At 37.8% G+C, this 27,464-nt stretch overlaps 1 protein-coding gene across 3 annotated transcripts; it reads right to left on the reverse strand.

Annotated features, from left to right (window-relative positions):
* Positions 1-492: 492 nt before the first annotated feature.
* LOC107218894 (protein phosphatase 1 regulatory subunit 3C) lies at positions 493-22,829 on the reverse strand. 3 transcript variants are annotated; one of them, XM_015656929.2, is made up of 5 exons: positions 22,676-22,829; positions 8,317-8,568; positions 6,388-6,882; positions 4,272-5,053; positions 493-1,863 (listed from the first exon to the last, which is right to left on the reverse strand). In XM_015656929.2, the coding sequence occupies exons 2-4, from the start codon at positions 8,560-8,562 to the stop codon at positions 4,820-4,822; spliced, it is 975 nt and encodes a 324-aa protein (XP_015512415.1). In that variant the 5' UTR covers positions 8,563-8,568; positions 22,676-22,829; the 3' UTR covers positions 493-1,863; positions 4,272-4,819. The 3 variants fall into 3 exon arrangements, with proteins under 3 accessions (XP_015512415.1, XP_015512416.1, XP_015512414.1); XM_015656930.2 differs by lacking the exon at positions 22,676-22,829 and adding an exon at positions 19,367-19,768 and having other exon boundaries at positions 8,329-8,568; XM_015656928.2 differs by lacking the exon at positions 22,676-22,829 and adding an exon at positions 19,367-19,768.
* Positions 22,830-27,464: the final 4,635 nt, after the last annotated feature.

Raw genomic sequence — 27,464 nt, forward strand, 5'->3', positions numbered from 1 at the left:
ATCCAACCGCAGATGCATATTTTAAGATTTACATGCGATACATTTGTTGGATGATAAACCCTAGTCGATTTTGACGTGCGAATATATACCTCCAAAAATCGATGCCCACTTATCTCAAACGCAGAAACAAAGTAATGGCATGAATTCCACGAATTTTTGGGTACCCCGTTAAGCGAAAGATATTTCATCTGCAGTGTGCAAGACTTTGTGTGATTGAGTACATTTACCACGAGGAGATATAACATTTTTTTTTTAAACAACGATCGACATCCTATCCGTATGTATATCTTTTTATCAAAATCTCTCAGTTTCCCTCATCGTTTTACCAAGTAAAATACAAATATACGTATATAAAAACACATCAACAATTAATTACAGGAAGGTTCATCAATTTTTAAAATTTCCACATTTTTTTTTTTCTTTCACTTTTTTTTGCGATGGATATTTAATACATCTTTTTGCTCATAGAGTCGTTTGTTTTTTTTTTTTTTGTTATATAATTTACAAGTATATCGTATTCATCATCACAATATAATAAAATTGGAATCACCGCGTTGCGTAAAAAATTCATATTCACATGTCAAACATCATATATCACGATTGAAAATACAAAACAATATACGTAGAATATATCGCAATGTTCGAACGAATATTGACGTTATTGCTGTGACATTGGAAAATGAAAATACGTTTAAATAAAAATCAGAATCTCGTAGCACCGTTTTACATATATATATATACATATGCTGTAAATTTCGCGCTACATCCTATAAGGCACATTTAGTTCTTTGCACGCAGATGCTTTCGCAATATTATGCGCGCACACACAAACACGTATGTTGATAAAAGTGTAATAAGTAAAACGTTAAGAAATTTTTGAAAGTTTCTTGTCTTTCAAATGTATATACTACATAAATATATAACAACGTAAATGTATAAAGACAAAACACAAGTACACATGTAGGATAACAAAATAAATATATGTTAAAATATGTAGTAAATTGACGCGATCGAATCAACGCAACATGCAGATAATAATTTGGCTTAATTTCAAAGTTTTAAATTTATGTATAAAATTATCTGCGTATGTGTGTGTGCGCATATATTTGTATGGTATACGTGCCTCGATAATTCATTCTCATTGTAAAATCATTACTCCTCCCGCCCTTCCTTCGCAAATTCTCTACGTCCATCTAAGCCGTAAAAAAGAAACGGCGTGCAACTGTGTACGCGTTATAAATATACGTATATCATTGTTTTTTTCCAATTTTTTTTTTTCATAGAAAACTAAAACCCCGCAGCCCGAAATAGTTCATAGTATATCGGTATAGGTATACAGATAGAAGTCGAGTTTCGCATACGATGATTTTTCGTTTTCCCCATTTATTGTCTTTTTTTTTTTTTTGTTTTGTTTTTCTTTCCTTCCCAAGTCGTAAAATACGTACTGCATACAGCTAATAGTGAACTTTACACCGAACTGATCATCGCTAATAAGTAAAAAAAGAAAAAAAAAACAGTTAACAATGATTGATTCGTGAAGAGAGAGCAAGGGAAAGCTTGAGAGAGAGAGAGAGAGAGAGAGAGAGAGAGAGAGAGAGAAATAGACATATAGATAATAACGATATTAATTAAGGTTTAAAAGAATATCAACGAATAGGAAAATATGTTTGTGGTACAATGTTTGACGAATTGTGTGTTTGTATGTACAATGAAGGCATGGCTACATGTGTAATATTTGCAGTATTTATAGGATAGAAACTAACTAAAATAGTTGCGTAAAGTTAGGATAAACTTAGAATTTGGACGCGAACGGGCGACCTTTTAATTTGTTTGGCACAGCGAATTCACGTTGCTCGTTAAAACCTGAAACAGAAACAAGCGGGAAAAAAAAAATTTCCTTTAGAGAATGAAAAAGACGAAATTTGTTAACAAAAAAAAAAGAAATATGCACGGACAAATAATTGCAATAAAATTGAATCCGTTTTTGTACAAAGATACTGGTTTTGCTGAAATTTTCGACAGTAACTGTAACGAATATATGAAACTTGTCTGAAATCAAAGATAGAGAACGATGTGAAAAGAGCTCTCGATGAAGGGGCGGAGTTTCCGGTTGAGAAAAATCGAAGAACCGGGGCGTCTCGGCGTCGAGACCCACGCGTCTAGACGACCCGAGGGATTTTATGGTGCGGTTCTCTGCCACGCCTTGGTAAACCGGCTTTCGGATTCCCTGCAACTGCAGACGTGTTGCGAATCGGCTGCTGCATCGCAAGTAAGTATATAATGCGTGGCAGCCAGCGTTCCGATTCCGCAGATACTCGCTCGCGTGAAATGTAGGTATGCGTTAAAGGCGTTCAAGGAGAACCGCGGCTTCGACGGCTCGTCGTCGTTGATGAACGATTAAAGAATATCGGGAGATAATTATTCCGCTGACGCGACTCGTAGTGCATGACCGGTTTATAATGTACGATAAACTCGAGTCAAACGTCGGCGATTATTTGTAACATTTCTATTTTTTCTGTACATGCGGGGTGAAATAATGACGGAAAATTACTGGAAATCGAGATTAAAATTGCTCAGATGTTATGGGTTCAGAAGCAATTTAAAGGTTATCGGAGATTGACGTGGCGAACTATTGTTTTAGATCGTTGACAAGGCAATCGGAAATCACTGAAAATCATTTGCGAAATTTTGTGGAGGTGGTCGTATAGGGTTACCGGAAATCAATTTAAGCACGCTCAAATTTCACATAAAAAAAAAAAAAAGTGATTCGAAATGACAAGATCGAAAAGAAAGTCGTCTGAACTGGCGATAAATGGATTAAACGTTCTTAAATCTGGCGAGTAATGTGAGAGATTGATGAAAAACTATTAAATGCACGGAGGGAAATGAAATAAGAATCGTTACAATTATCTACATAACGAGAAATGAATTTGAGAATCATTGGCGATCGATTGAAAAATAGTTATTATAATAATAAAAAAATCTATATACGTAAAAATAGCCGATGTTTCGAAAACGATAACGTTGCTCGTCGCGTTCTCTCGTATACTTACACAATTTGGAATTTGGTTTCACGCGCGTAACATAAATGTAACGAAGTGTGAAGAACGGGGGGGGAAACTGAACGCTGTCAAATTTACTGTATCAATAGCAACGATACCGGCGTAACTTCTAACTGCCGCGTGTACATTCAGCCTTTAGACATCTCGATATAGACGGCTATTTATAGAGTGAAAGTTTCGCAGCGAACACGCGTGCCTCGTCGTCTCTTGAGGCTGTGCCGCGTCAAGCCGAGGCAATCACACTCGGTGAACGATCCAAATTTAGGTGAAAAAATGAGAAAAATCCAAATTGCGAATGTATTTTACTCCATATACGAATTCTCGTCTCTTGGCTCAAAAGTCTTGCGTAAATTTTTCTAATGGTTGTAAGAAAAAATCGAAGGATATCGACGAGGGTTGAAAGTGACGGTGGATCGAAGAAAAGAAAGAATTGCCAACGCGTCGTTCTTCTGTAATATAGTTTAATTACTTTTGGGATAATATTTCCATGCTCTCGAATTTCTCTATAAACAAAAAAAAAATGAGCCATCACGGGACGCCTGGCAGATGTGAAACATCGACATTATTTTGTAAAGTTAAAATTAATTATAATTAATAATCAATTCAAAAAAATTAAAATTAATTAAAATTAATAATCCATTAAAATAAAAATCAGTATAATTTTACATTTACTGGCGTTAAAACACACCAAATATACGCGTGCTTAATGCACAGATAAATGCACACTTTAATTATAAAAATATAATTAACTTACTGATGACTTGATAGTGTGTCATCGGGTGATTTTGCTTTTTTTGCAGGAGGCTGATCACTTTCACTCTCTAAATTATTACTGTCAGACATTTTATTATCAGAATAATTTGTTTTCAAGTTAAACACAGGTTATGTGTACTGTAGTAAACAAAAACAAAACACGCGCGGCGACGCGTCGCCACGGCTTGGGTCGCCACGCCTGAAATCTGTTTTACGTGCGGCTATAGATGTTTCACATCAAAAATCGTTTATTCCGAGAGACAAATTGACACGTATCGTTGGTTCCTCCCGTATTTGCAAAAAAAAAAAAAAAAAATAAAAAAAATCGTTACGTTATACACGTGCCGAGATTATACCGAATGAGAAGAAAAAATTTCAAACCTACGCAATGAAATATCCTGCTGGAGTAGAAATTGCAATCGGATTAAGAATGTATAATTTACAAAAGCAACTCACCATAAGAATATTAACTGCCCCTTTTTCCTGCGCGATAGCGACCTGGTATTAAACGTGAACGTAATCGTTCAAGTCCCGATGAGTTTTTCATCACGAGAAATTCGTCCATCAGGGATATGACCGGATACTTTTTTAACCGAAGATCGTTTGGTGATCGATGCATGGTAGACGTCGTTCATGCCCTCGTCGCATCGATAATTAATTTCTCGATTTCCGTCGATCGGGATACTCAAGTCGTCTCAGCTGGGGAAATCGGTGCACACTGATCGCGATTTTTCTTCACGTGACTTCTTAACACGCATCGTATTCGCTCTGCACATCTGCAATGCCGAGTCGCGTTTGTTGGTTTTTTTTTTTTTTTTTTTTTTATTTCTTCTCGATTTTCTTATTTATTTTATTTATTTATTTCTTTCTTTTTGTTGTTTTTTTTTTCTTTTCGTTATCTCTTAGACTTGTATTTTTGATTGTTTGTTCGATGTTGCGTGATTGGGAATGAAGTTTCATCGTTTCGGCTGAACAGCGAGTCGAGGTCGATGAACGGGTCGGCATCACCAGTAGGGCGAATCGTTCACGAGGTGATTCCACGATGCGAATTCGCTCCAGGCTCTCATGCTCGCCCTCGTAGCGTCCCTCAGTCGCAAATCCTCCCGACTCGTGTTCGTTATCCCGTTGCTGATCGGTATCGGGTCACTTCTTGTGTTCAGCGAGGACGACGTCGTCTGGCTAATCGACGTCACACCGCCGTTGCAGATCATGGACGCCTTCGTCGATTGCTGCAGCGGCTGCAAATATCCACACGAAACGACGTTCTCGTTCCGTTAAACGGTTCTCGCATCATTTTTTTTTTTTTTTTCTTCCCCTCTCTCACTTTCGTTAATCAACCCTACTACTTTTTTTCCTTTTCTTTTCTGACGCAATTTTTTTTCTTTTTAAATTTAAAAAAAAATCTTTTTTTTTTTTAACCTCCACTTTCGACCATACCTACATTTATATGTAGTGTATAACTTTGTCCAAATATCTATTATACGGTTGTAATCGACGAATTTTGTGCAACTTAAAATAAAATTATAATAATAAATTAATTCTGTATCGTAATACAGCGTGTTACTGTATACCGATGTACGTATAAACGGAGGGAAAGAATTAGTCAAGTCAAGTGATATTCGTTTGACTCAACTGAATGCTGTAGTCAATTTCGGGGAAACACGATATTTATTTGATTCGACGGAATACTTTTGTCGTGCGGAGAGCTTTGGACAACTTATTGTTAAATCGTTTTGTCAAACTAACTAAATCTAAATAGTTTTATTGAAGACATAGAATTTGATACAAATCTAATTTGTTGGATTAAGAAGTTCCTTTCTATCCGTGTATGCGTTACGAGTCTGCATAATCATCCATCAAGTCTAAATCTCAATTTTTTTTAAACATGTTTATCGTACGTGTCATGCTTTTTCATCCGTTGTATAATGCATTTAAAAGCACACGTGTCGTGGAGAAAAAAAAAATCTTTTCCCGGGATATACTGTCAGAGTGAAAGAAAAGGGGAAAAAATATGCTAAAATATGTTATTCCTATTCAACTAAAGTATCTAAATATTATCTGGATCCAATGCTGTGTATGCGGTACTATAGTAATAATGGCGTCGCGCTAACTGATCAGCCGTTTTCGTTTTCGGTCAATCAAGAGAACGGAAAACCTTGTGTAAGACTCTTTGTCACTTATATTCTGACATCGAATTAATATTGAATATAAAATTGGCGGCTAAAATACTCTTTTATTTTCAAATACGACTGTGCAGTATGCCACCTGTTAGTAGGCGACGCCATTTCGTACCTTGGATCCGGATAGCCTACAGTCTACGACACAAACCTATACACATTTCACACATAATCAACCAGAGGCAAATGACAGATGGAGGGAGATCAGGGAGGGTGTGAAAAGTGCAAAAAAGATTAGAAAAGAAAAAAAAAAAAAGAAAAAGACAAGAAAACCCAACAGAGGTTAAGCGGGAAGGACGTAGGTCTCGGTTTTGCGGAGGTGCGGAGAGCGCGTGATTCAATTTCCAATCTCACATGCTTCACATGCTCATCATCATCGTCCTGTCAATATTCACCTCGGCCTTTTTTCTAACGACGTAATTCTTCCCCTCGTTGTTGTCCCAGTACTCGTCGCCGGCAACGCGATAGCACACGCAAAATTCAATCTTGTCGGAGCGCGGCGGTAGGGTCAACCGGAAACGGAAGGTGTCGTAGAGGACGAGGGCGGCCTGCGCCGCGCCCGGTTGCGAGACGTAGCTGCAGTGGGCGTCCTCGTGGGAGGTCCAGTCGTCGCTGCTCGCCCTGACTATCACTTCCTTGTCGTAGGCCAGGTTCTTCACCTTCACCGTACCGACCAGACACTCTTCCGCCTCTCGCACTATCACGTTCTCCAGGCTGACAGCCTCCTGGTCCAGCTTACGCCGGAAGGCCAGGTAGTCGCTCGCCGGTTGGGGGAACGTCGGCGACCACGGCGTCGGCGTCGCCTCCACCTTAACACCTCGTGTAACTCCGGCGAGGTAGGCGCTGCTCCAAAGAGGCGGCACGTTGCTGGGTTCCGACATCACTCGGACCTAAAACAACAAGGGATGTTCGGCTTTACGATTGGCTTTTTCTTCTACAAGTTCTCGCTTGTGCGCCGATGATTTATTTTCTTGTTTCTTTCGAATATCCCATACTGTCGTATTAATCCTGAAGTATTTATTCTAATATTATTTGGAATTGTCTTGCTTTTTGGTTTTTTTTTTCTTTTTAATTTTTCGTATAGTCTATTTGTGACACTGTCCCTTGGTAATCAAGTTTTATTCTATTCTCTTTCACTTACTCCTCGAAATTGAACGATCCTGAAAGTTTATCGAAGTATCGATTATGTTACACAGATACGCAGAGTATATAAATTCCATTTAAATCTGATTTGATGCAGTTTGGAGAATTCGTTTAATCTGCAACATGCTGCGGATAAGTGACTGCGGTTCAAGCCGCACGGTGAAAGGAATTGCAAAATAATCTCCGGTCAACTCTCGCGATAAATCTTTGTACCGCGTTCAGGTCTTATTTGCATAGCTGCATTCCAAGCTGCTGTATTTTGCCGCTGATGCGTGCTGTTGGTGTATTAGGATAATTTCAGCTGCACGATGAAAAACGACGCTGTCGCGAAATTTCAAGGAGCAAAATTTCCAGTACGTCGTATCGTTAGATTCTTTGCTACAATAAATTCTGACGATCTTAGCGCAGGCATAGAAATTTCAGTAATGTACAATGAAAATTTTTAACGACCATTGGGCATCCTGTATTTTTCGTTACCGCATACTTCGATACAAAATTCAAATATCATCGAGTAGTCGACCTCCAAATATTATACGAGTTTGAAAAAAATTAGCGTCAAAATTCAGCGGTAATTAGTAATACATTTGTATGTTAATTGCGTAAGGCATATATTAAAACTGACAGATAATATCGCTTTACGACAGTATTGCGAATGATGCAATAGAGATTTAGGACGATGAAGATTAATTATTTGTCAACATACGTTGACATAGTAACTAGTAAATATAAATCTCCGTTTCGCGTGGGTTCGAATTGATCTTTCGACTTCAGAGAAAAAGAAAAACTAAGCATAAGCTTGTACGATTGGATCGTTTTGTTTTGTTTTTTTTTTTTTGTTTTTTTTTTTTTTTACACTAGAAAACACTCAACCAAATTCTCGATTATTGCAATTTCCGATTTGGAAATTCTTACAAATCGGAGCAAAACAGTATATTTAACAATTGCCGAAAAAAAAAAAGAACAAAACATTGATTGCAAGTAATACGAATATTTGCGAAATATTTGCAACTAATTCAAACAATTGTACAGGTGTGTAGATTTCGATAAAAACTATGCACCACAATCGTTAAAGCGTCCTTACGAATTCTTACGGACTATACAGGGTTATCAGTTTTTCCTGTTTTATTTCGTCCATCAATTTCTCCCTTTCCAAAGAAAGCAAAAGTAAACCAGACACTTACAAAATATTTTACCTGGGTAAGGGGCCGGCCACGATCATCGGCGAAAACGACACGTTTCTTCTGTTTGTTGTTGTTGCGAATATTGTCTACGGGTAGGGATCCGGTCGAGAGGCAGGGGCGTATCCTGGGTGGCACTGTCCTCGTCGTTACCTGGGGCGACACCACCAGGGGTCGATAAAGCAGCGTGCTGTAAACCGGGGGACTGTGCCCCAGGATCACCTCGGCGGGCATGGCAATCGAGCACATCGAGATCTGCGAAAAGAGGATTGAAAGTTATTTAATAAACGACGTTGCGACTTGGATATCTTTGGATCTCGTTACGGGTATTTCCCTGTGTATGCGTGTGCCGTCAAAGTGTTGTAATAAAATAAATACCGCAAGGCGCCAGTTTATTTACGCGTGACTCAAGCCGCGATACCCCCGAGACTAGATAAGCCGGCTCTTCGCATCCACCGTCTTGTTATATCGCATGTGGCGTGAGCGGATAAGAAGATTTGAAAGAATTCGAAAGAAAAGGGGGAAAAAAAAAACAAACAAACGGTTTTCCTTTTTCTTTCTTCGGAAGGCGTTGCGGATCGTTATTCAAGATATCCCTGATCACTGATCGACCCGTTATTTCGCTGTTTTACAATGTTTCAACCAAAATTCGACTCTCCTTTCGCTCGATCATTTTTTTTTTTTTTTCATTATTTTATAACGGGTGCTCCCGAAGCAAGTTTTTTCCCCCCCTCATCGCAAGAATAGATAAAATTTCACAACTATTGCAATGCAATTATTTAGTTTATTTCGTAGTTTTATAAATTGGCCGAATCGACCAAAAAAAAACAATAATTTTTTTTTTCACTCTTTCCATTTTTTTTTTTTTTTTTAATTTTACGCTTCGACAAATCAGCGTAAACTAAAACATTACCTCGACGATACGCGGTAAAATGATATCTTCTCTGTTAAAAATCCTGTACACAGTAGGTATGTACGGCACAAGTTTGTTAAAAAAAAAAAATTTTCTTTCAATAATTTATCGTATTTTCATTCAACGTTTCTATTTCTCTTTTCGACACTGATACATCACGAACAATTCACACGTACACTTGATGTCCGCAAATATTGGTCAATTTACCATTTAATTTATCACCCGAATTAGCTTTGTAGACAGCTTTTGCACATGAAATATAGATTATTAAAGACGGAGCGACGACCTTTGTCGCATGCTCTCTTTCGATCGTCGACGAGATACTGGGGACCAGGGTGGCGGTGGCGGTGGTGGTGAAAATATACGATAACCCCCACATTTCTAGATCTGCTACACGCTACAACTCCCACGATCAATCGCCCACCGCCTTCGAGTTGTGCAATGAAGCGTCTTTTCGCAACGCGCTCGCGAAAAACGCGAAAGTTGTGGTATTCCACCCCAACTGTAACGGCGGAGATTCGGAAGATAAAAACATTTCTCTCATTGATAAAAGATTATTATACGTGAGTACAAAGTAAAAATCGATACTTACTATCTAGCTAAAATTTGTATGATCAACGATCGCTTATACGAGAGTGAAAATAACATATTGATTATTACCCATCGCTTATCGATAAAGCGTAAAGAATATATACCTACAAGGATACCAAAGCTAATTGTAATTGAACTCAATTCAATATCGAATATCGGGATTAACGTTTCGTGATGTATTTGTATTACCTACGCGTCAATTAAGACAATAATCGATTTACGGATATTGGAAGAAAATTATTTAATCTTTTGCGATTCTTCGGAACTTTTTAACAATAAAAATTTATAAGAGAAGATATTGTCTAATACACATTGACGCGTGAGACTTATTACGTATAATTTATCTCTGTTTTCGCATTAACGTCGCTTTAATCCATCATCATCCATATTCCGTCTGGACATTATTAATATTATTTTTTTTTCGATTACAAAGATGCGTAATCCAATTGCTAGACTTGCGATAGCGCCAGGCCGTTGACTGTAGATATTAGAAAGTGTGATTGTATGGCAGACCTAGGCGATTGATTACCGATAGTTTATTACTCTAGTGAGATCATGTGCGAAAGATATAAGACGGTGTCAAAAATTTCCGCTCAGAACTTGAGAGATTTCCAAACTTTATATTGTTCGCATTTTTTACACAGATTTTTCTTTCGATATTTTGGTATAACGATATCGATCAATCATCGTCGATCAGCTCATGACCAGAAAGCAAGCGTCTCTTATTGCATTGTACAGAAATAAAAAACAAAGATTAAGGCGACCGCAATTTTTTTTTTTTTTTTTTTTTACGACTATATTATGAATAATCATCGAACCTGCAGTATCTCAACCTGTACAACACATATATACGCACAGATAATGTGACGCCCTTGGCCTCATTCTTTTTATTATCGTCTGTTCTATATCGAGCAATCGAAGCTGGCCCGAATTTTCATCAATGGAAAATTACAAGACAAGATACTTGACTATTTCAATTAATTGTAGAAACGAACCGCGTATGGTCGGATTAATTACAGGTCAACACTCACGATTACGCGTTGACTCCTGCTCAACATCGGTATCTTGTTTCTGTCTGAACATCGATAAACGATCGGTAAAATAAAAAAAAAGTTCACGGCTTCGGCAACTCTGCCTTCGACGGCTCGTTCCACTTATTGTTAAATGCTTCTTTTACTCCGCGATGTGGCATACTCGCGTTTTTCGCGAATAGTATGTTCATATACGGTGCCCGGTATGTAGGCACGTTGATTTGCGCGTGTCACGTGACATATATAACATATGCATATATTGTATGTATATAGTATAAGCTCAACAGCTGCGACAAAAATTGTATTTTCTGAGAACGATGAAAGAGGTGATGTTAAGAATTGAAAAATGAAATTCTTATTCTCTATAATTTTATACCTAAATAATATGTATCATTGATCGAAATGCGGTAGATTGTTTTTTTTTTTTTTTAATGCAATTCTTATATTTTATTATCTTATATTATATTTTTCAATGAACTCTTATATTTAATCCGATATTGTACTTGAGATTTTCGCGTGAAAATATTAAATTAGCTATCCCTGACTCTTTATACCAGACCTTAAAATCCTTGACTCCAACGAGAGAATTTTTTACGCATCGAACATTAATACATAATATACGATAGGTGGAAATTTTCGATAAGGCTTATACATTACACGTATCGATATCCGATTTGAGTGTCTGGTATTTTACACACTATGTCATTTCTCACACACGTGCGGTGTGCCTGAATAGAAATAGGTTATCTCGTTATCACGAATTTTTTCTCACATCACGAAATCGGAGAACTCGCATAGATTATCCCTCTGAATAAATATCAAGGTACGCAACACGTTATCACACTTTAGTTTCAATAATTTATTGCAATAATTTGTGTACACGGTTTATAAACTTGTGAAATTTTGTTCTCTTATCGAATATATATATATATATATATATATATATATATATGTATTATAATCCAAAGCGCGATATCAAAGTTGATATTTAAATTTTGTAATTATCCCCCGTCACAGTTTCCTAGAAAGTATGTCAAATGATTACAGTGAATTATAAACAATATATAATATGTATCTAATTAGTAAATTTTGTCGTGTTTAGAGCGTAAATAATGAATATTCTTGCTCGGATACTGAAGAGAAAAAGAATAAACGTTGAATTTGTATAATTTTGGTAAATTGTCTCTGGACTTCGTACCAGCCGATATGTAGTCCAGCATGCCAAAAATTCTTCACGTACGCCGTGTATATGTATATGTGACGGTTGTAATCAGTCGGTGAACTCGTCTCGAGACGTCGAAAATTCCTGCAAACTTATCATCCTTATTCTCGTATCGCTAACGAAACGCACAACATGCGTGTCACGCAACTGTCTCTGTGTAGGCAGACACATACTCGTACATGTGCGATACGAATCCCCGGCTTACGTGACGAGCGAAGCTTTTCCTTAACTCTCCGAACGTCCGAAACGACGTTCAAAGTTAAAATTATCAAGAAGGAAAATTAATTTATTATTAATTTTTAAAAAAATCCAAGAGTAAAGCTTGAAAAAAAAAACCAAATCAATATAAAACTGCTGTAAAATTCAGTATTAATACCGACGTCTAAAAACAGCTGGCCCTAATGTTCCGTCTCCTTGGTTTATATTTCGACCTCGTATATAAGCAACAAATTTACACTCTCGAACTTGAGAGATATATGGTAGAAGGTATCGGAATAATACAAGTGTGTAACCACACGGCATACTAATTTTCACACATGACGATATCATCGCAATTTGACGAACGGTTAGGAGGACAAGGATGCGTGAGGTCAGTTCCAAATCCTTCAACAGATGCCATCGAAGCCTTGAAAATGAATTCGTTGTGTTCGCTTCAATTATAGATCTAACCTCGTTCTGCACTTGTTAATAGATATACTTATATTAATATATGCGAGAATCGCCTCGAGCCTCGATCAATTCTCCCGTCACGTTATCGCGGTGATAATTCCGATGAGAATTTTATCACCTCATCTGCACGCATGGAATATACCGTGTGGTTTACGTACGTGATTCGTAACACGACGATATTCGCAAGAGAAAATCTGCACGAGTATATAGATACAGACCGATGTAAAAAAAGATAAATCTCTCCATAAGTTTCGAAAGCGAGAATCTTTTCTCGCAATTTTAAGATAAATCGGTTGAGGGATAGGCGACTTTTTTGCCACACGCATACCTACGTGATGTTTAAATATAACACGCGTGTATTTGGCGGAGGAGATTTTAAATTTGAAAATGACTAAATTATCGCGATTGAATCATCGCGCGGTTATTTTTATACAAATTTTTTTATACTGGCTCCATAATTATATGTGTAACAATTATTCATGTATAAATACCATCATTGATGCGGCTCTGAATCGGTAGCCGTGTTACGTGATCAACGATCTCTTAATACTTGCATAAATTCTGAGCAACGAGCGGAGTGAGAGAAAGAAAAAAAAAAATGGAAAAGCAAACGTAGAAACTTATGATAATGATAATAATAATTGGAGATAATTTTAACCGCACCGGACGTGAGGTGAACTGTTTAATACTTTGCACAATTACACATTCGTCCGAATCTCGCATCGTTATTTAATTCATTGGCAAACGTATATACGTATATACACATACATATGTATATAGCGATATCGATTTGCATGCGAATAATCGTAATTTAGCATAAAAATTCAGCACAGTTGGGTACATTACACATACATATAAAGGCACGTGTGACAAGTTTAAAGCATTTTACATTCCTGTATGGATTACAGAAACGTGCATGAAAACTTTTAGAAACCTGTCTGCCGTGATCTTTGAAATAAAATAAGAAAAAGAAAAAAAAAACCTTTTCCTTCGCTTCTTCATATAACATCTAAATGCTAAAATTATGTAGGCACGATAAGTAGGTAAAAAGAAATTCAACCTATGAGTTATAACTGCGTTTCGAATTCAAAACTCTTCAAGCTTTGGCAAGGATTATGGTTGTACTGTATACCTACACGTGTACTTACCGTACACATCGTACATACGTCACGCGACATATTTCTAGTGTTGAAGCAGAAAGGATAAAAAGAATCTTTATGCTTGGAAAAATTGTGCAGTATCGCGGTTTAGTAGAGTTAATAATACCTACAACGTAAGTCATGATAATAATAATAATAATTATGGTACACACATGATACGCGTACATGTATCTAAGGACCAAGCCGTTGATAAAGTACGCGAATATTGAGATTCGAAAAAAAGAGCTAGTACCTATTTGGTATACATGCTATACATTAGGGTGTGGTGAAAAAATTTTTTTTTTAATTTCTTTTATCGTTTCCCATATCAGAAATGAATGCTTTCACGTATTATAAGAAGCTTCGTCGAAGAGGAACTCTGAAGAAAAATGTTTAAAAGTGTCTCAATCGACTAGAAATCATAACTCGTCACTCGATCTATAACAAATATGGATGCGGGACCCGCGGATGTTGATTTTAACATCGCAATTGCACCCGGGGGCAAATATAGCAGGACACCCAGGCCTTTCGTAATTTCCTCATCGCATGGAAACATGTTATATCTATTTATAGGTATATGTTTATGGAAAGAGAAAGAGAGAGAGAGAAAGAGAGAGAGACAGAGAAATATTTCTAAATATAGAACAGCGATACATAATAACTCGAGCGACCTCCAATTATTAAAGGCGACCGTGAAAAATGAGGCAACTTGTTCCCACCTTTTTTACTTAGAAAGTTGGTGTAGACTCACGAATGTGATTAGAGGGTTCAGCTTCTTCCGCGTTAATGAATCGACATTATAATTATTATCGTGAAATGCGATGGATAAATGTCGTATATATATATAACGCGCGAAGGAAAGTGAAATTCGCGTGTAGGCATGTCGTTTATGCATGTGTCTAACGTACGTTGTATAGATGTATAATTTTAATCGCAGCATTCGATATGTTTATGCAGAAAATAAGGTAGAAACTTTGACACGTTATACGTTGCACCGGTGATAAGTGATCGTCGCATGATTATCATTACCGTCCGACCACATCATCTTTCATTTTCATTCACGCGATTGACTCGTTGTTAGATATACCAATAACATGGTATACGGTAAAGTTTTATAGCTTCAGATATACGGCAAAATTCTGCAATTTGACAAAAAATAGTTACGTTTATTGCAATTGATATCGGTTATTCGTGAAAATTCGTTTTGAATGGAACGAAAAATCGTTCGCAGGTCAATGCAGAGGGAAAAACTGGAAGAGAAATAGAAAATCAGCAGGAAGTTTCAAAACTGGTCTCCACGTTGTTATACACTGTTATTCCGCTCAAGTTGCGAGAAATCACGCACAGGAAATTTTCATTCAGTTTAAATCCGAACGATTTCTTGGTAGGCCGAGATAAGTATGTACATATGCGGTACTTGCTAGTAGCATAGATCAAGAAGGTTCAGGAATTTCCCAAGTATGAAATAATTCGCATTCGTCACCCATTCGCGATTTTAGATACTTAGTTTATACCTATACGTATGCATGCGATGTGTGTACGTACACTTTATTGGTAAAGAATATAAGTAATTAAATAAAAATCATACCTCACAATCAATTAACAATCAATATTTCAGTCATAATAGTGCGACCAATACGCTATATCTATGAATTTTCGCACGACGGTAGATTTGATTTTTTTTTTTTAACAAATCTGTGTTCGATTTATAGACGAATTAAGCTCCACGTCTACTGTTGCTTAATCAGCTGGAATATTGTTATAAAATCGTGACTTTATGTCCCAATGCCGTTACTCTGTAAAGTATGTTGAAGGAAAAAATAAAACTATTAGTAAAAAGTGAAGAAAAAAATTAAAAGAGTTTCTTCGGCATACAAATATCGAATTCCTGCAGCTCAGGTGAGCGAAATGTCGATAAGGTAATTAAGTACCAGGTTCGATTAGCAAATTCGGCACGTCACCGTCTCGTGCTTCGAACTTTCCTCGATTATACACGCGGCGCCAGGCTTGTTCGACAGACGAAACTGGCGCTTGACCACGAGGTTATCACGCGGTAGCCAAGAGTCAGTCATCCAGTTGGTTACAACCGAGCAAACCGCAGGCATTCGGCCATAGGCGTATATATATATATATATATATATATATATATATATATATAGAGAGAGAGAGAGTGAGAGAGAGAGAGAGACAGCCTTTCAAAACTGCGAAATAAATTGCCAACGTGTTGAGTCTGGACGTATTTATATGCCGTCGGGATTATTTTGGCATAAAGTATCTGTAATACGTGCGCATGAAGATTATACAATCGTAGGTACGCTGTGCATGTGGAGAATATACGAGGGACAGAGGTCGTATATATTTTAACAATTTATACGGAGTATTTTCCGCCGACTGTATTACATATACATGATATAGTATGCCTTGAAAGTATACAGTGTGTGTATATATATATATATCATAACGAAGACGACAGAGAGTTCGTCGCCCTCCATACATTTCATATTCGCGTGATAAACGCTTTTCAAAAGTCGTACGATCCAAACGCCCCGCATCTGGTAAAATAAAAGTCGGTGATCGAGGATGTGCTGCTACAGACAGATGCATGCCTCCAATTCCGAGCGCTAGATATGTATGCAGCAACGATCGTGATATTGACCTACCATTTTCCTAATCTAGAATTATACTTTTCAGATAACAATGTCTATATGCGCGGCATGTGTGTCATAAATGCAGTTCGTATAAATAGCCGCTACACTACAGCTTGGCATTGTATATAATGTGTGTATAGAATTAGTGCGATTCGTAAGTAGCCAAATTATATTATATCTCTTACATACACGCGTGATTCGTAGTTTAAGTATCACGCCCTTTAGAACCTATTACATTACGTGGGAATTTTATCGCGATATCTACATAACTTTAAACGTAAGTTTTGCCCAGACTTCTCGCACATGTTCGAACGTAGACATTTCGTAGCGTTAAATAAAGCCTGGAAAATTGTAACGGTATGTACGTATGGTTGTAAATTTTATATTTGCAGAGAAGTCGTCGTTGCGGCGCTCGTGTGTTTAACTTATTGTTTAACGCGCGCACGTCTCCCTTTCGTTTCCGAATTATCGGGCGACTGTTAATTACTCGAAGAAGAGAAATATTGCGGCGGCTGTTTTATTACCTGCTGCACCGTCGAATCAACTCTCGCGACTTCTGCATTAAGTACCTCTGAAGTGCGTAAAATCTCACCTTCCGCGCTTGTAAAATGCTGATTGTGAGTGCGTTGTGCGTATAATAGCGTTTAATTTACGGACACGTGAGAGGGAAAAGGAAATTACTGAAAGCCGATTACCGGAAGACTCGCGGCAAATTATTTTTGAAAAAATATTGAACGCGTCGATGCAGTTTGCCGTTGCATTCGTTGTAATGAACTTTTGTAAAAACAATGAATGGTATACCATATTGTTCGTTTATAGCATCTAACGGGAATAAGAAATATAAATTATACACGATCAATTTGCCCGTGGAATTATTGTAACGTAGATATTAACGAAATGTCGATTTGTAAATGTACAAATTTCGACAAGTTAAAGTTTAGCTTATCGGATGTTTTACGACCTAAAAAAAATGATTTTATCGCCTTGAACGAATAGCTGTATCGTCCCTACGTATAAACGATGAATTATTTATCGATTAGCGCACTAATTTTAAGTGTCAATTAACGGTTAATTATCACTGTTCTCAAAGTCAGTTTGTAATTATAGTAAAATCTTGGCTGACTGCAGTTTGTATACGTATATTACCAAGGAAACGAATAATTGTAAAGAGAAGCATTTCAACTGATTCGAAAAACATTGGCTCGTTTTTATTAACACATTACAATACAATTGTTTCATACGCATTCAATTCCTATGATAATATTTTCCTGTACAGATTATTGTATCACAAGTGGATATAATTGTTCTTCCTTGACTCGGAGACACGGGAAACTTGTTACTTGTTACGTTAGTCATAAATTGACGTCTGCGTCCGACACCCTTCAACATCCCTCAGTTGCTACATTCGGCTTGCAGGTATAATATAATATTCTTCAACTGCAGGCTCTCGCATGAAATATAAGAAAAGACCAGTTTTCTTTAATAGAAACAGTACCCGATGTCCCGCTGTTGCCAACCTCGCGACGCAAACTTCTCACGTTTCTCTTTAACGCAATTGTCGCTTACGCGTGTAACTAGAATACGAAGTAGTTCCACGTAGCTACGGCTACGGACCTTCGGAATACGAAACTTCCACCGCTACTTCAGTTTTCTTTTTATTCTACACCCTTTTTCCCATTTTACGGTTGCAATTAGTTATTCTACACATCCGAAGCGTTCGACAATCACGCGTTACACGGATAGCTAGATTGGCGTCCATCTTGAATCGTCGCAGCTTTCGAATTTGAGAGTTTGAAATTGGCAACGTTATCGCATTAACGAACCATTTGGGGGAAAAAATAATCACTAGTTTTTTCAAGGAACCAAGATTTCGAAATATGAGTGTGTTTTGTTTCATTACGGTTTACCGAATTTCCGAGCGATTCAAAAATCGCAAAACGACACTTTCTTCCTGGCACGGTGAGTCGATAAGATAACGTTACTATCTTCCGTATGATCAGAATTTCCCCAAAGTCTTGATAACCTTTCGGTAAATTTCGTCGCGTCAACGTAACCTCGTGTATCCTATTCTTGTATAGTATTTCTGAATGTCAGGCGACATCAACGAATTTACTCGCGGCGCGTGTCAAGATCGAGGACAGATGTCAAAACCCAACTCGCGAGGTTACGACGAGCGTAAGGAAAACTCTTGGATGAACCCTGAACTTTGTTGGTAAACATTGTCGGATTTATCGGTTGTACCACGCTACATCTTGGTTGGAAAAACTCTCTTGTAGGTAATAAAGCCAATAAACCTTCGCCCGCCGATCGCGCCACATTTTACAGGGGTAAGTTTGGATCATCGTTGTTTCTCTACGCCACGGGATACTTAGCGAGTCATCCGACAAACAAGAATTGGAAACAGAGGCCACAAGCATAATTTCGTTTCACACTATCGATTTCCAACCACTTGACAAGGGTAAACAGATCAGTTTCCAATTCATACGACCGTTAATTGCTCTGTAATTGTATTTGCTGAAGAAAAGACTGAACTCGTAACGCGAGTTGTTTTCGCATTTTAAAACCACCAACGCGATCTTCGGAAATAAGTATCAATACGCAAGTGTCGAGGTGTTTCTCCGAGAGATCGAATGGGAAATAATAATCCGAGGGGCGGGCGAATTACGTAGAGTCGCGGACTCTCTTGTGAAAAACACGACCTTCTCAACGTTCGCGGTCTGAAGTTAGCTGCGTTATTTAAACTCATTCTCGCGCAATAAATATCAACAAGTTACGCATCACACGCACACCGTGTGAAATATAGTGGTTTCAAATTCGTGTTCGATTTGTCAGTTACTCACCGTTTATAAAGGAAAGAATTCCGACGGGTGAAAGAATCTTCTCTAGAGTTTCCACACTGTTTGTATACGTATATAGTTTACGGATAAATATTATAGATGAACGAACGATTTTATTTACATTTCATTGACACTTTTATTTTCGTTATTAGGGGCAGCGTATCACGCTGTCTATCATTAATCTCTGCAGCATGTATAAACTATGTATAAAATTGAACGATTAATTATAATGTTATACATTTATCTCCTCAACCGTTATTCCTGTATTTGACTTGTGCCTCACGAAACAGTGTTGTTACGCGACTTCGGCAACGCGGTTAAGTACGAATTTGTATTTAAAAAAAACGCGCGAGGTACCGCAGACCTCATCCTTCGAGCCGGCCGCGCCAACTGTGTTTTTTTCATACCGCTCCTCCGGCTTGTCTCGGATCGACTTGAGCCACGCATGCGTTCCGACCACTCGTGGTATTCACGTGCACGGCACTCGATGGCCAATCGGACCCCCGAATGGCAGCGTGACCTCAAGTATTCCTCCAATCGCGGCCAAACGCCGCGCCGGAGAAATTCTTCCCACCGAAAGAATAAAGATTCATCCTGTCGACGGGCCGGAGGGTTGCTCGGATTAGGGATCCAATATTTTTCTATTATTCAAGTTCTCGGTCGACCCTCGAATCGACTAGACCCTGGCCTTACCGTGCAGCCTTATATTCTCCTATTATATAAACTGGCGCGGTATTTGATGCATTCGTTCGATTCCCACGCAAACTTTGTCGAAGCGGAAAAATTGTGAAGACTCCGTCGCGTTGTAGTGAATATTTTTCGAAATATACGATATTTCGACAATTTATTATAAGTACGAAATCTCCGAGTTTCGGAAGGTCCGTCTTATCGTTAGCTTTTTCACCGCTGCTGATTGATCGCACGGTTCTACGGTACCGACAAAATCACTAACAAGTCTCACTCTATGGTATAATTACTCGGTTGACACGAGAAGCGAGATAATATTTTGCTCGATTTCAATTATCGGTATTATTGATAAACGTTCAAAGAAAACGGAAAAGAAGAAAAAACATGTTACGAGCATTCGTTGAATAAAAATAAATTCCCTTTAGTAATAGATTGATTGAAGATGAAAAATAGAAAAAAAAAATCAATCGTTAACGAAAATTTCTTCTTCTCATATCGTAGATAGGTATATATATACAAAGTATCAGGCGCTGCTTCGCAAAGATAATTTAAATCAAGTCCACCTTGTCGACTCGGAACTTTGTTAATCAGACCGACGTGTATTTGATTTTCTCGAAAAATGTTAGTAACTCCCAATGCATTTGCGCACGTATAAGCTGTCCGTACATATGGAAGCCACGTTATCGTTAAGCCGGTTTCTGACCAATCCTCGTTCAATCTCCGTCGAAGGCAGAGCGTAATATATGCATACATAGAGATCTATACTGCATGTAAACGCATTATCTCGCGTTTAGAACGCTCTACAAATACTTGACGAAAGGAAATACCCTTGACCCGAAAACTGTCTGTATACCATGCACGTGAATGCTTCGAGTGTAAATACATACCATATGTAGGTATACGATGCACGCACGCATCGGACGTACGTACATACATATATCTGTATGCCTTGCTGCATACGCGTGCAACACGATCCGCTGCGTATATATATATATATATATATATATATATATATATATATATATATATATATATATATATATATATTTACGTATAATCGTGATAGTCAAGAAGCCGTACAATTATGCCACGTTGAATTGTGTGTACAACAGATACGCATAAATACCTGTATACCTACATATATTCGTAGTTTGCAAACACCGCACATGGTCTATAGATAGAAAGAATAACGCTCGATGATCTATAAATCTGACGGTTCAGCGATTGCTGTATGCGTAATATAAGTGCAACCGTTGCATCGTCTCGGTTATGCAATTGAAAAGGAGAACCAAAAATGATGCATGTTTGAAAAAAAAAAAAAATAAAAAAAAAAAAAAAAAAAAAAAAATAAATAAATAACAATAAAATGACACTTAATTCTCCTCTTCGATATTTCGGTACAGGGACGTTGCAGATGCGTCGACTTTAGAGTCCTTCGATCGAGATGCCGCACGGCCTGTTCAAGTCGCTCTTGCTCACGAGTTTCACCGCGTTTCTGTCTACCCGCATAATTCTAAATCGTCGCGTGTTTGCCCAGCGGTGCAGGCATCTTCAGGCGAGGTGAAGATGGACACGCGGTACGGGACACGGACAGCTTCTTAACTTGGAATCATGCATATGCATAATGGACCAACTTAACCAACTGCAGCCTCCCCTTGTGGCTTCTATTTTTAGACGACAATCTTTTAATACAGACAATTTATTCTCATCGAGTAATGTTTTCTTTATTTATATTCTCATCTATCCGGTTTGCTTGTTTATTGTTTATTTTTTGTAGGTATAGTGAATTTTTTTGTCGAGCCTGACAGCGTCTTAAAAATTGATTTTTTAATCTTAAACGATCCTTACAAGATGTTCTGTGTTGAAGAAAAGGAGTATGTGAAAAAGGGATAACGGGAATTGGAAAATATTCCTTAATGAGCAATTAATCTATAAAAATACAGTTTCAAAATCATTTGCTTATATGTAAAACAACGTAGAAACGAGAACTCGATCTTCTTCAATTTTCTTAACGAGTCGAATGAATTTTCCGATTCAGTATTTTCTCTGCTTTTCATTCATCCGTCACTTCGGTTTACCGAAGAAAATAATAGATAATATAATATCGTTCGATTACGTGAAAATACTCGAACCAGTCGCAAGTAAACAATATATTTGTACAGGAATGCCAGACCCGTTGTCTATAGCGGGGTTGTTTGTTCCGAATGAAGTTGTCGCGTGTTATTTGTATAATATAGGTATATATAACATTTACAGTATGAACTTGACCATTGGAAAAAATTAGGTCGATTCGAATGTAGGCTATCATTTTTATCCCGGTGAATTTACTGTACAGGGTGATGAGGATGAAAAATAATAAATTCGTAATCGTGAGCGGAGAAACAAAATATTGAAAATTTGGATAATTTTATAGCTCCGGGTAAATTCAATTATGAACATAATCAACGTGCATAATTATACGATTAAAAAATTCCTGGTAAGGTTCCGTCAACATGTACACAACACATGCAAGGGTTATCAATGTTTGTTCATTTGTTAGCTTTGTTTGAAATTTTAACGAAATATTAACGCGTGGGCGAATCACTTTCGTCGATTTTCGACGTACGGAAAAACTCTACTACTCACCCTTTTGAGAATAATTTAACCTCGTCAGTTCGACTAGTCGTTGCACTCGTATAAGTAATAATAAGTAATAATTAGTTACTGTTAGCACTGGAACCGAATTAACAAGTCAAGCGAATCGCCGGCCGGTCTGCGGAGAGCGTAATTAATACGTTAATTATCGCGATTCTTGTGGCGTCTGCTAAGTTCGCAAAAGCTGGTCAATCCGGATAGGATTTTTTTCGAATCCAAACCACGTGCAGCAACTGACGAAAAAATACATACATAATCATCTCGAGGAATATCTAGGAAAATTACATTTGTTTACAAGTATGATTAACACGCTCGCGACCCCGGAGTGCAAATTTTACAGTAAGATTAAACTGCGGCACGTTGTTTTACTACAACGAAGTGTTTTGTAAGATATACGTATAACACTTCGCGCATTTTTACGCGCAATTTTTCATGTATAAATAGTAAAAATCCCGCATATTATATTTCTGTTGAATCGAACGAGTTGTGAGAATCTCCGGTATAATTCCACAAACATTTTTACAATTTTATTGTAAATATTTACTCGTGCAGTTGCAATTTTACATATGTATGTATATATATATATATATATATATATCTGTGCGCGTATGAATTCCCTGCGTACGGGATAAGAGGCCAGATTTCTTCGGTCAGAACCGTGGCGCCGATGGTTTGCAGATCTCGCCCCTTGAACCTGAGCCAAGCCTTATTTAACAGCATCCCGTCCTAGCTGTATTATGACCAGGAAACGTGGCTGCAGTCTGACTCCGTATCAAACGATGAAAAATATTGTTCAAAGTTTAAAACTCGTCTTGCACCGCGTACAACTATTTTACAGCACCAATTATAAACAATAATTGTGTGTAATTCGCACTATGACCGTTAATAATTGCCCGTTAATCAGTCGCAGCCGCGGATCGTCGCGTGTATTTAAATAAAAGAAGCCCGGACTGTGAGAAAAAGTTATTGTAATAAATATTCGAGAGTATTATCTCTGCCCTGGATGTGTTAATAATGACGTATTATAGTTGACAAATTTTTATCCTCCCATTGCTTCATATATATTTAATAACAATTACAATCAATCAATCGTAGCGCAACGAATTTACGCCGCAATCGCAATTTCTTACCGATCGAACATCGATTTATTCGCGTACTTTTATTGAATCCGTTCTTGAAGAAAATTGTAAATAAATACGATGTTCAACTTGTTTATGGAATACGTACAAGTTACAAAAAGTACAACGTCTTCAACGAAGTTTAGTCAACCGGCAGTATTTATACCGTTCAATTCGATAGCGTAATGGGATACAAATAACAGCTATTACCATTTGCAGCTTATTATTCGACACGAATATCTACGACACAGTTTTATCTACAAATATGCGCGAGTGAATCCCGGTGTAAATTGTTCTATACAAATATGTATACAAGTCGATATTTCCCTGTAATAAATTACACCCTGAAACGATATTATTTTCTCATTTATCGGCTCACTCAATTTGATGTGCAAAAATAGTTCACAATTCGTATGAAGGCTGTGTTTTTGACCCGTCTTACGTATTCATCGCGCAACAAATAATGCGATTTTTGCTGCGTCTAACTTATATTCGTAAAATATCATGCAACGTTGAATTTTCCAAGGGAATTTCTCCGCTTCGTCACCGTAATCGAGGGCCCTCGGATTATATCGTTATTTCCGATAACTCCATTGTGGCACCTGTTGCTCCCTTATCGAGCGATATGAATAACTGAAACCACCTGCTGCTTTTCAACTATGAACCAAGTTCACTCAGGTATAATAGACGCATAGCCGACTGACTGCAGATAAGGGATAGACGGGCCAAAAACTGCGACAGGTGCGCAGCTTTCGCACAAGCGCGAGCCATTTTCTTAAACTTTTATACGTTGTAGCCTGTAGATGCAGTAACAGATCTGCCATCGCGAATATAAGTTGGCTCTTTTTACTGGGCAATTTAATCATCATTTAAGTGTAACTTCGTACGGATCCAAATAAGTTTATAGATACGTCAAATGTATGTTTTATAATAGAATATGCGATATAAGTTTATGGCCAGGCAAATAGTTCTTGAAAATGAATTGAACGAATGACTCATCAGACTGTAACGAAGGAACAAACTAGATATTTATAAATATTTTGAAAGCCAGTTCCAAGTACACAAATGTGCACAATTATCTGGACGAATCACGTTGCACCTGAGTAAAAATACACTCGGTGTTTACTCTTTGGATATTTGCTCAGATAACATTCGCGACGTTGCCGATGTCGGAGTGGATGGGAAATCCGAAGTACAAGGGGTAAGCTGAAGAATGACGCAGCAACGACTCGTACAGAAAGTATTTATTATTATTAAAAGTTCCTAATTGAAAAAAAAAAATTACTGGTAAGCTGCGAAGCAAAAAAAAAAAAAAAGTAAAAAGTTAAATGGGATATTAAATCGCATCGTCGTAAATAAAAAGTCGATTTTTTTGCTAAGCTAGAAAAGTTCGCGAGTTTTTATCTTTCTTCCTAATTTTGCTGTAAAATAGAAAAACGCGACCTTATTTTTGTCTCGTAATCTCGACGGAAAAAACCCTCAACCCAAGTGTAAAGTCGTACCGCCTTAACTCGTAGATAATGCTCGTAATAATACTGCCCGTGATAATTCCCATAAAAACAAAAAGTCGAGGGTATGGAATTTACATCCAAGTTGAGGGTTTTTTCCGTGAAGAACAGTGTTGTTGCAGCGATGCCGATATTATCCACCAGGGTTAAACCCGTGCACCGATGATTGCAAGCCACGTTTTAAAAGAGGTCCGATTGCAGAATTTGTTCTTCGATTCTTTTACTCCCTTCTCCGAGTCGTGATCGCTTCTTTCCACCGCCACGGTTTCATCGGCAATATTATTTCATTAATTCGCTCGAACGGCAATCGCTGGCGTTTATTTTATTCATTACTATAAAACGTTAATCTGGGGTCAAGAGGATAAAGTAAGAATTAAAAATGAGCTCTCAAAGTAAGAGTAACAAGGCAGTAATTGAAAAACAATAAGGAAAAAATGACGAAGAACAGGCTGGATTAATCTTCTTGAATAATCAGAACCAGTGTATAATGAAATTTACATTTATCGTAAGGAAATTTTGATTACCGTTCCAAAGTCGCAAATCGGATCCTCGCTAATTCTCCACCATCTTTCTCTTTCGCACTGTTTCATTGGGTACATGTACGTTGTACACGTAATATACCCTGACTGGTTACACGTACAATCGAAGTACGTATAACGTAGCATCGTTGCGAAATCTGCAATATACTGACATTCGTTGACATTGGGATGGTGATAATCAAAGTCCCCCTAATTATCTCCTGTCGATTGTTAGCAACGATCGTTACGTAGCTACGCGTGCCGTGCGTAAAAAGGAAATAAGAAAAATGCAAGGTAACGAATTGTAACGTCGCTCCAGGCATCCGGGTGAATATAGTCCAATTCTGCACAGCGGAAGCTTCAAGTCGAGCTTAACTCAGAATCAGGCCTCTCCGCGATCGCGCAGAGCGAGAGTTGACGACTGTTTGTATCTTATTCTCGTACCGTCTGGCAAAAGGGGGCTGAACATTATAATGCAGCTCATACGGCAGACGGAAGATGGATAAACTCTGTGCGAGCCTTGAATGGATTCGATAAGGCTGCAGAAGCCTCGCGAGTCTGAAAATCAGTGCCGCCCGACGAGTAACGTGACTTTATGCACTAGTCGACGATAAGTGGGATATATAAATTTTATATTATCGCGAATGTTGCTACGTATGCTTGATTCACGCCTTCCACACAACATATTATGTTACGAGGCCAATTAATGCGATCTCCTTGCTGCTGCTGCTGCTGTCGCTGCATTTTCCACAATTGCATTTTCAGCGCATCTGCAGTCATAATAATGTTCAATTTTTTCACCTACCGCTTCGTGATTATCGAGAGTGTCAAAATTTTCGTTCGCTTTAATCGTGCACTGTTATAATCGAGCGAACGTGTAACGAAGGTAAAAATTCGTAACAGCTCCGCTCCGCGCTCGGAGATTGTGGAAAATATACGTACGTACGATAATCTAGAGAAAATATATAACTGTCGATAAAACAGAAATTGAACGTCGAAATTGTTTTCGAATCATCATATGTGCGGCAATACCGAACGTTAATTAAACCGCGATAAATTAATCAAATTAGTCCAAATTATTGACACTTTTTGATTTGATTTACATAACGTTGGACGGATATCAATTTTTCGTATCGTCTTTCAATATCGTCTTAAATTTCGCATATTCGTTCGTCTTCCCAACTTACGAATTCGAACCGAGTAGGTGCAAAGTACGTATGTAAGCGGATATCAGTTTCGCGCATAATAACGACGTCGTGAAACTTTAAGCAAAGAATTTAAAAAGGCTGTAGGTTCCATTTTTTCGGGTAATGTTCTGTTCGGAAAACATTAAACTTGGCACATACATAAAAATATTGCACTCACAACCTTTTTAATCCTCCTCTTCAATTACACGTCCATATATACCTACGAACCGCAAGTCCGACATTCGTTAGATTCGCATTCAGTTATCTACTAAGAAGAAGTATCTACGTCTTTTCTGTTCCCGTTCTTCGTGCGACCTTAGGTATTATAGCTAGGAATAAGACGGAATAAATTTGTAAAGGTCAGACAGACACGATTGCAGGCCGATTGTGACACCCGGTGTAATTATAATTGATCGTATTATTTGAATACGAGTAGATAAATAACGCAC

The sequence above is a fragment of the Neodiprion lecontei genome, chromosome 6, assembly GCF_021901455.1.
Source record: "Neodiprion lecontei isolate iyNeoLeco1 chromosome 6, iyNeoLeco1.1, whole genome shotgun sequence".
NCBI classification, from domain to species: domain Eukaryota; kingdom Metazoa; phylum Arthropoda; class Insecta; order Hymenoptera; family Diprionidae; genus Neodiprion; species Neodiprion lecontei.

Coding starts and splice junctions, on each gene's coding strand:
- LOC107218894 (XM_015656929.2), bottom strand. CDS start 8,562: ATGTGCTCGATTGCCATGCCCGCCGAGGTGATCCTGGGGCACAGTCCC. Junction 6,883..8,316: donor TTACCCAGGTAAAATATTTT/GTAAGTGTCTGG, acceptor TTGTTGTTTTAG/GTCCGAGTGATGTCGGAACC. Junction 5,054..6,387: donor TCGTTAGAAAAAAGGCCGAG/GTGAATATTGAC, acceptor GGATATTTGCAG/CCGCTGCAGCAATCGACGAA.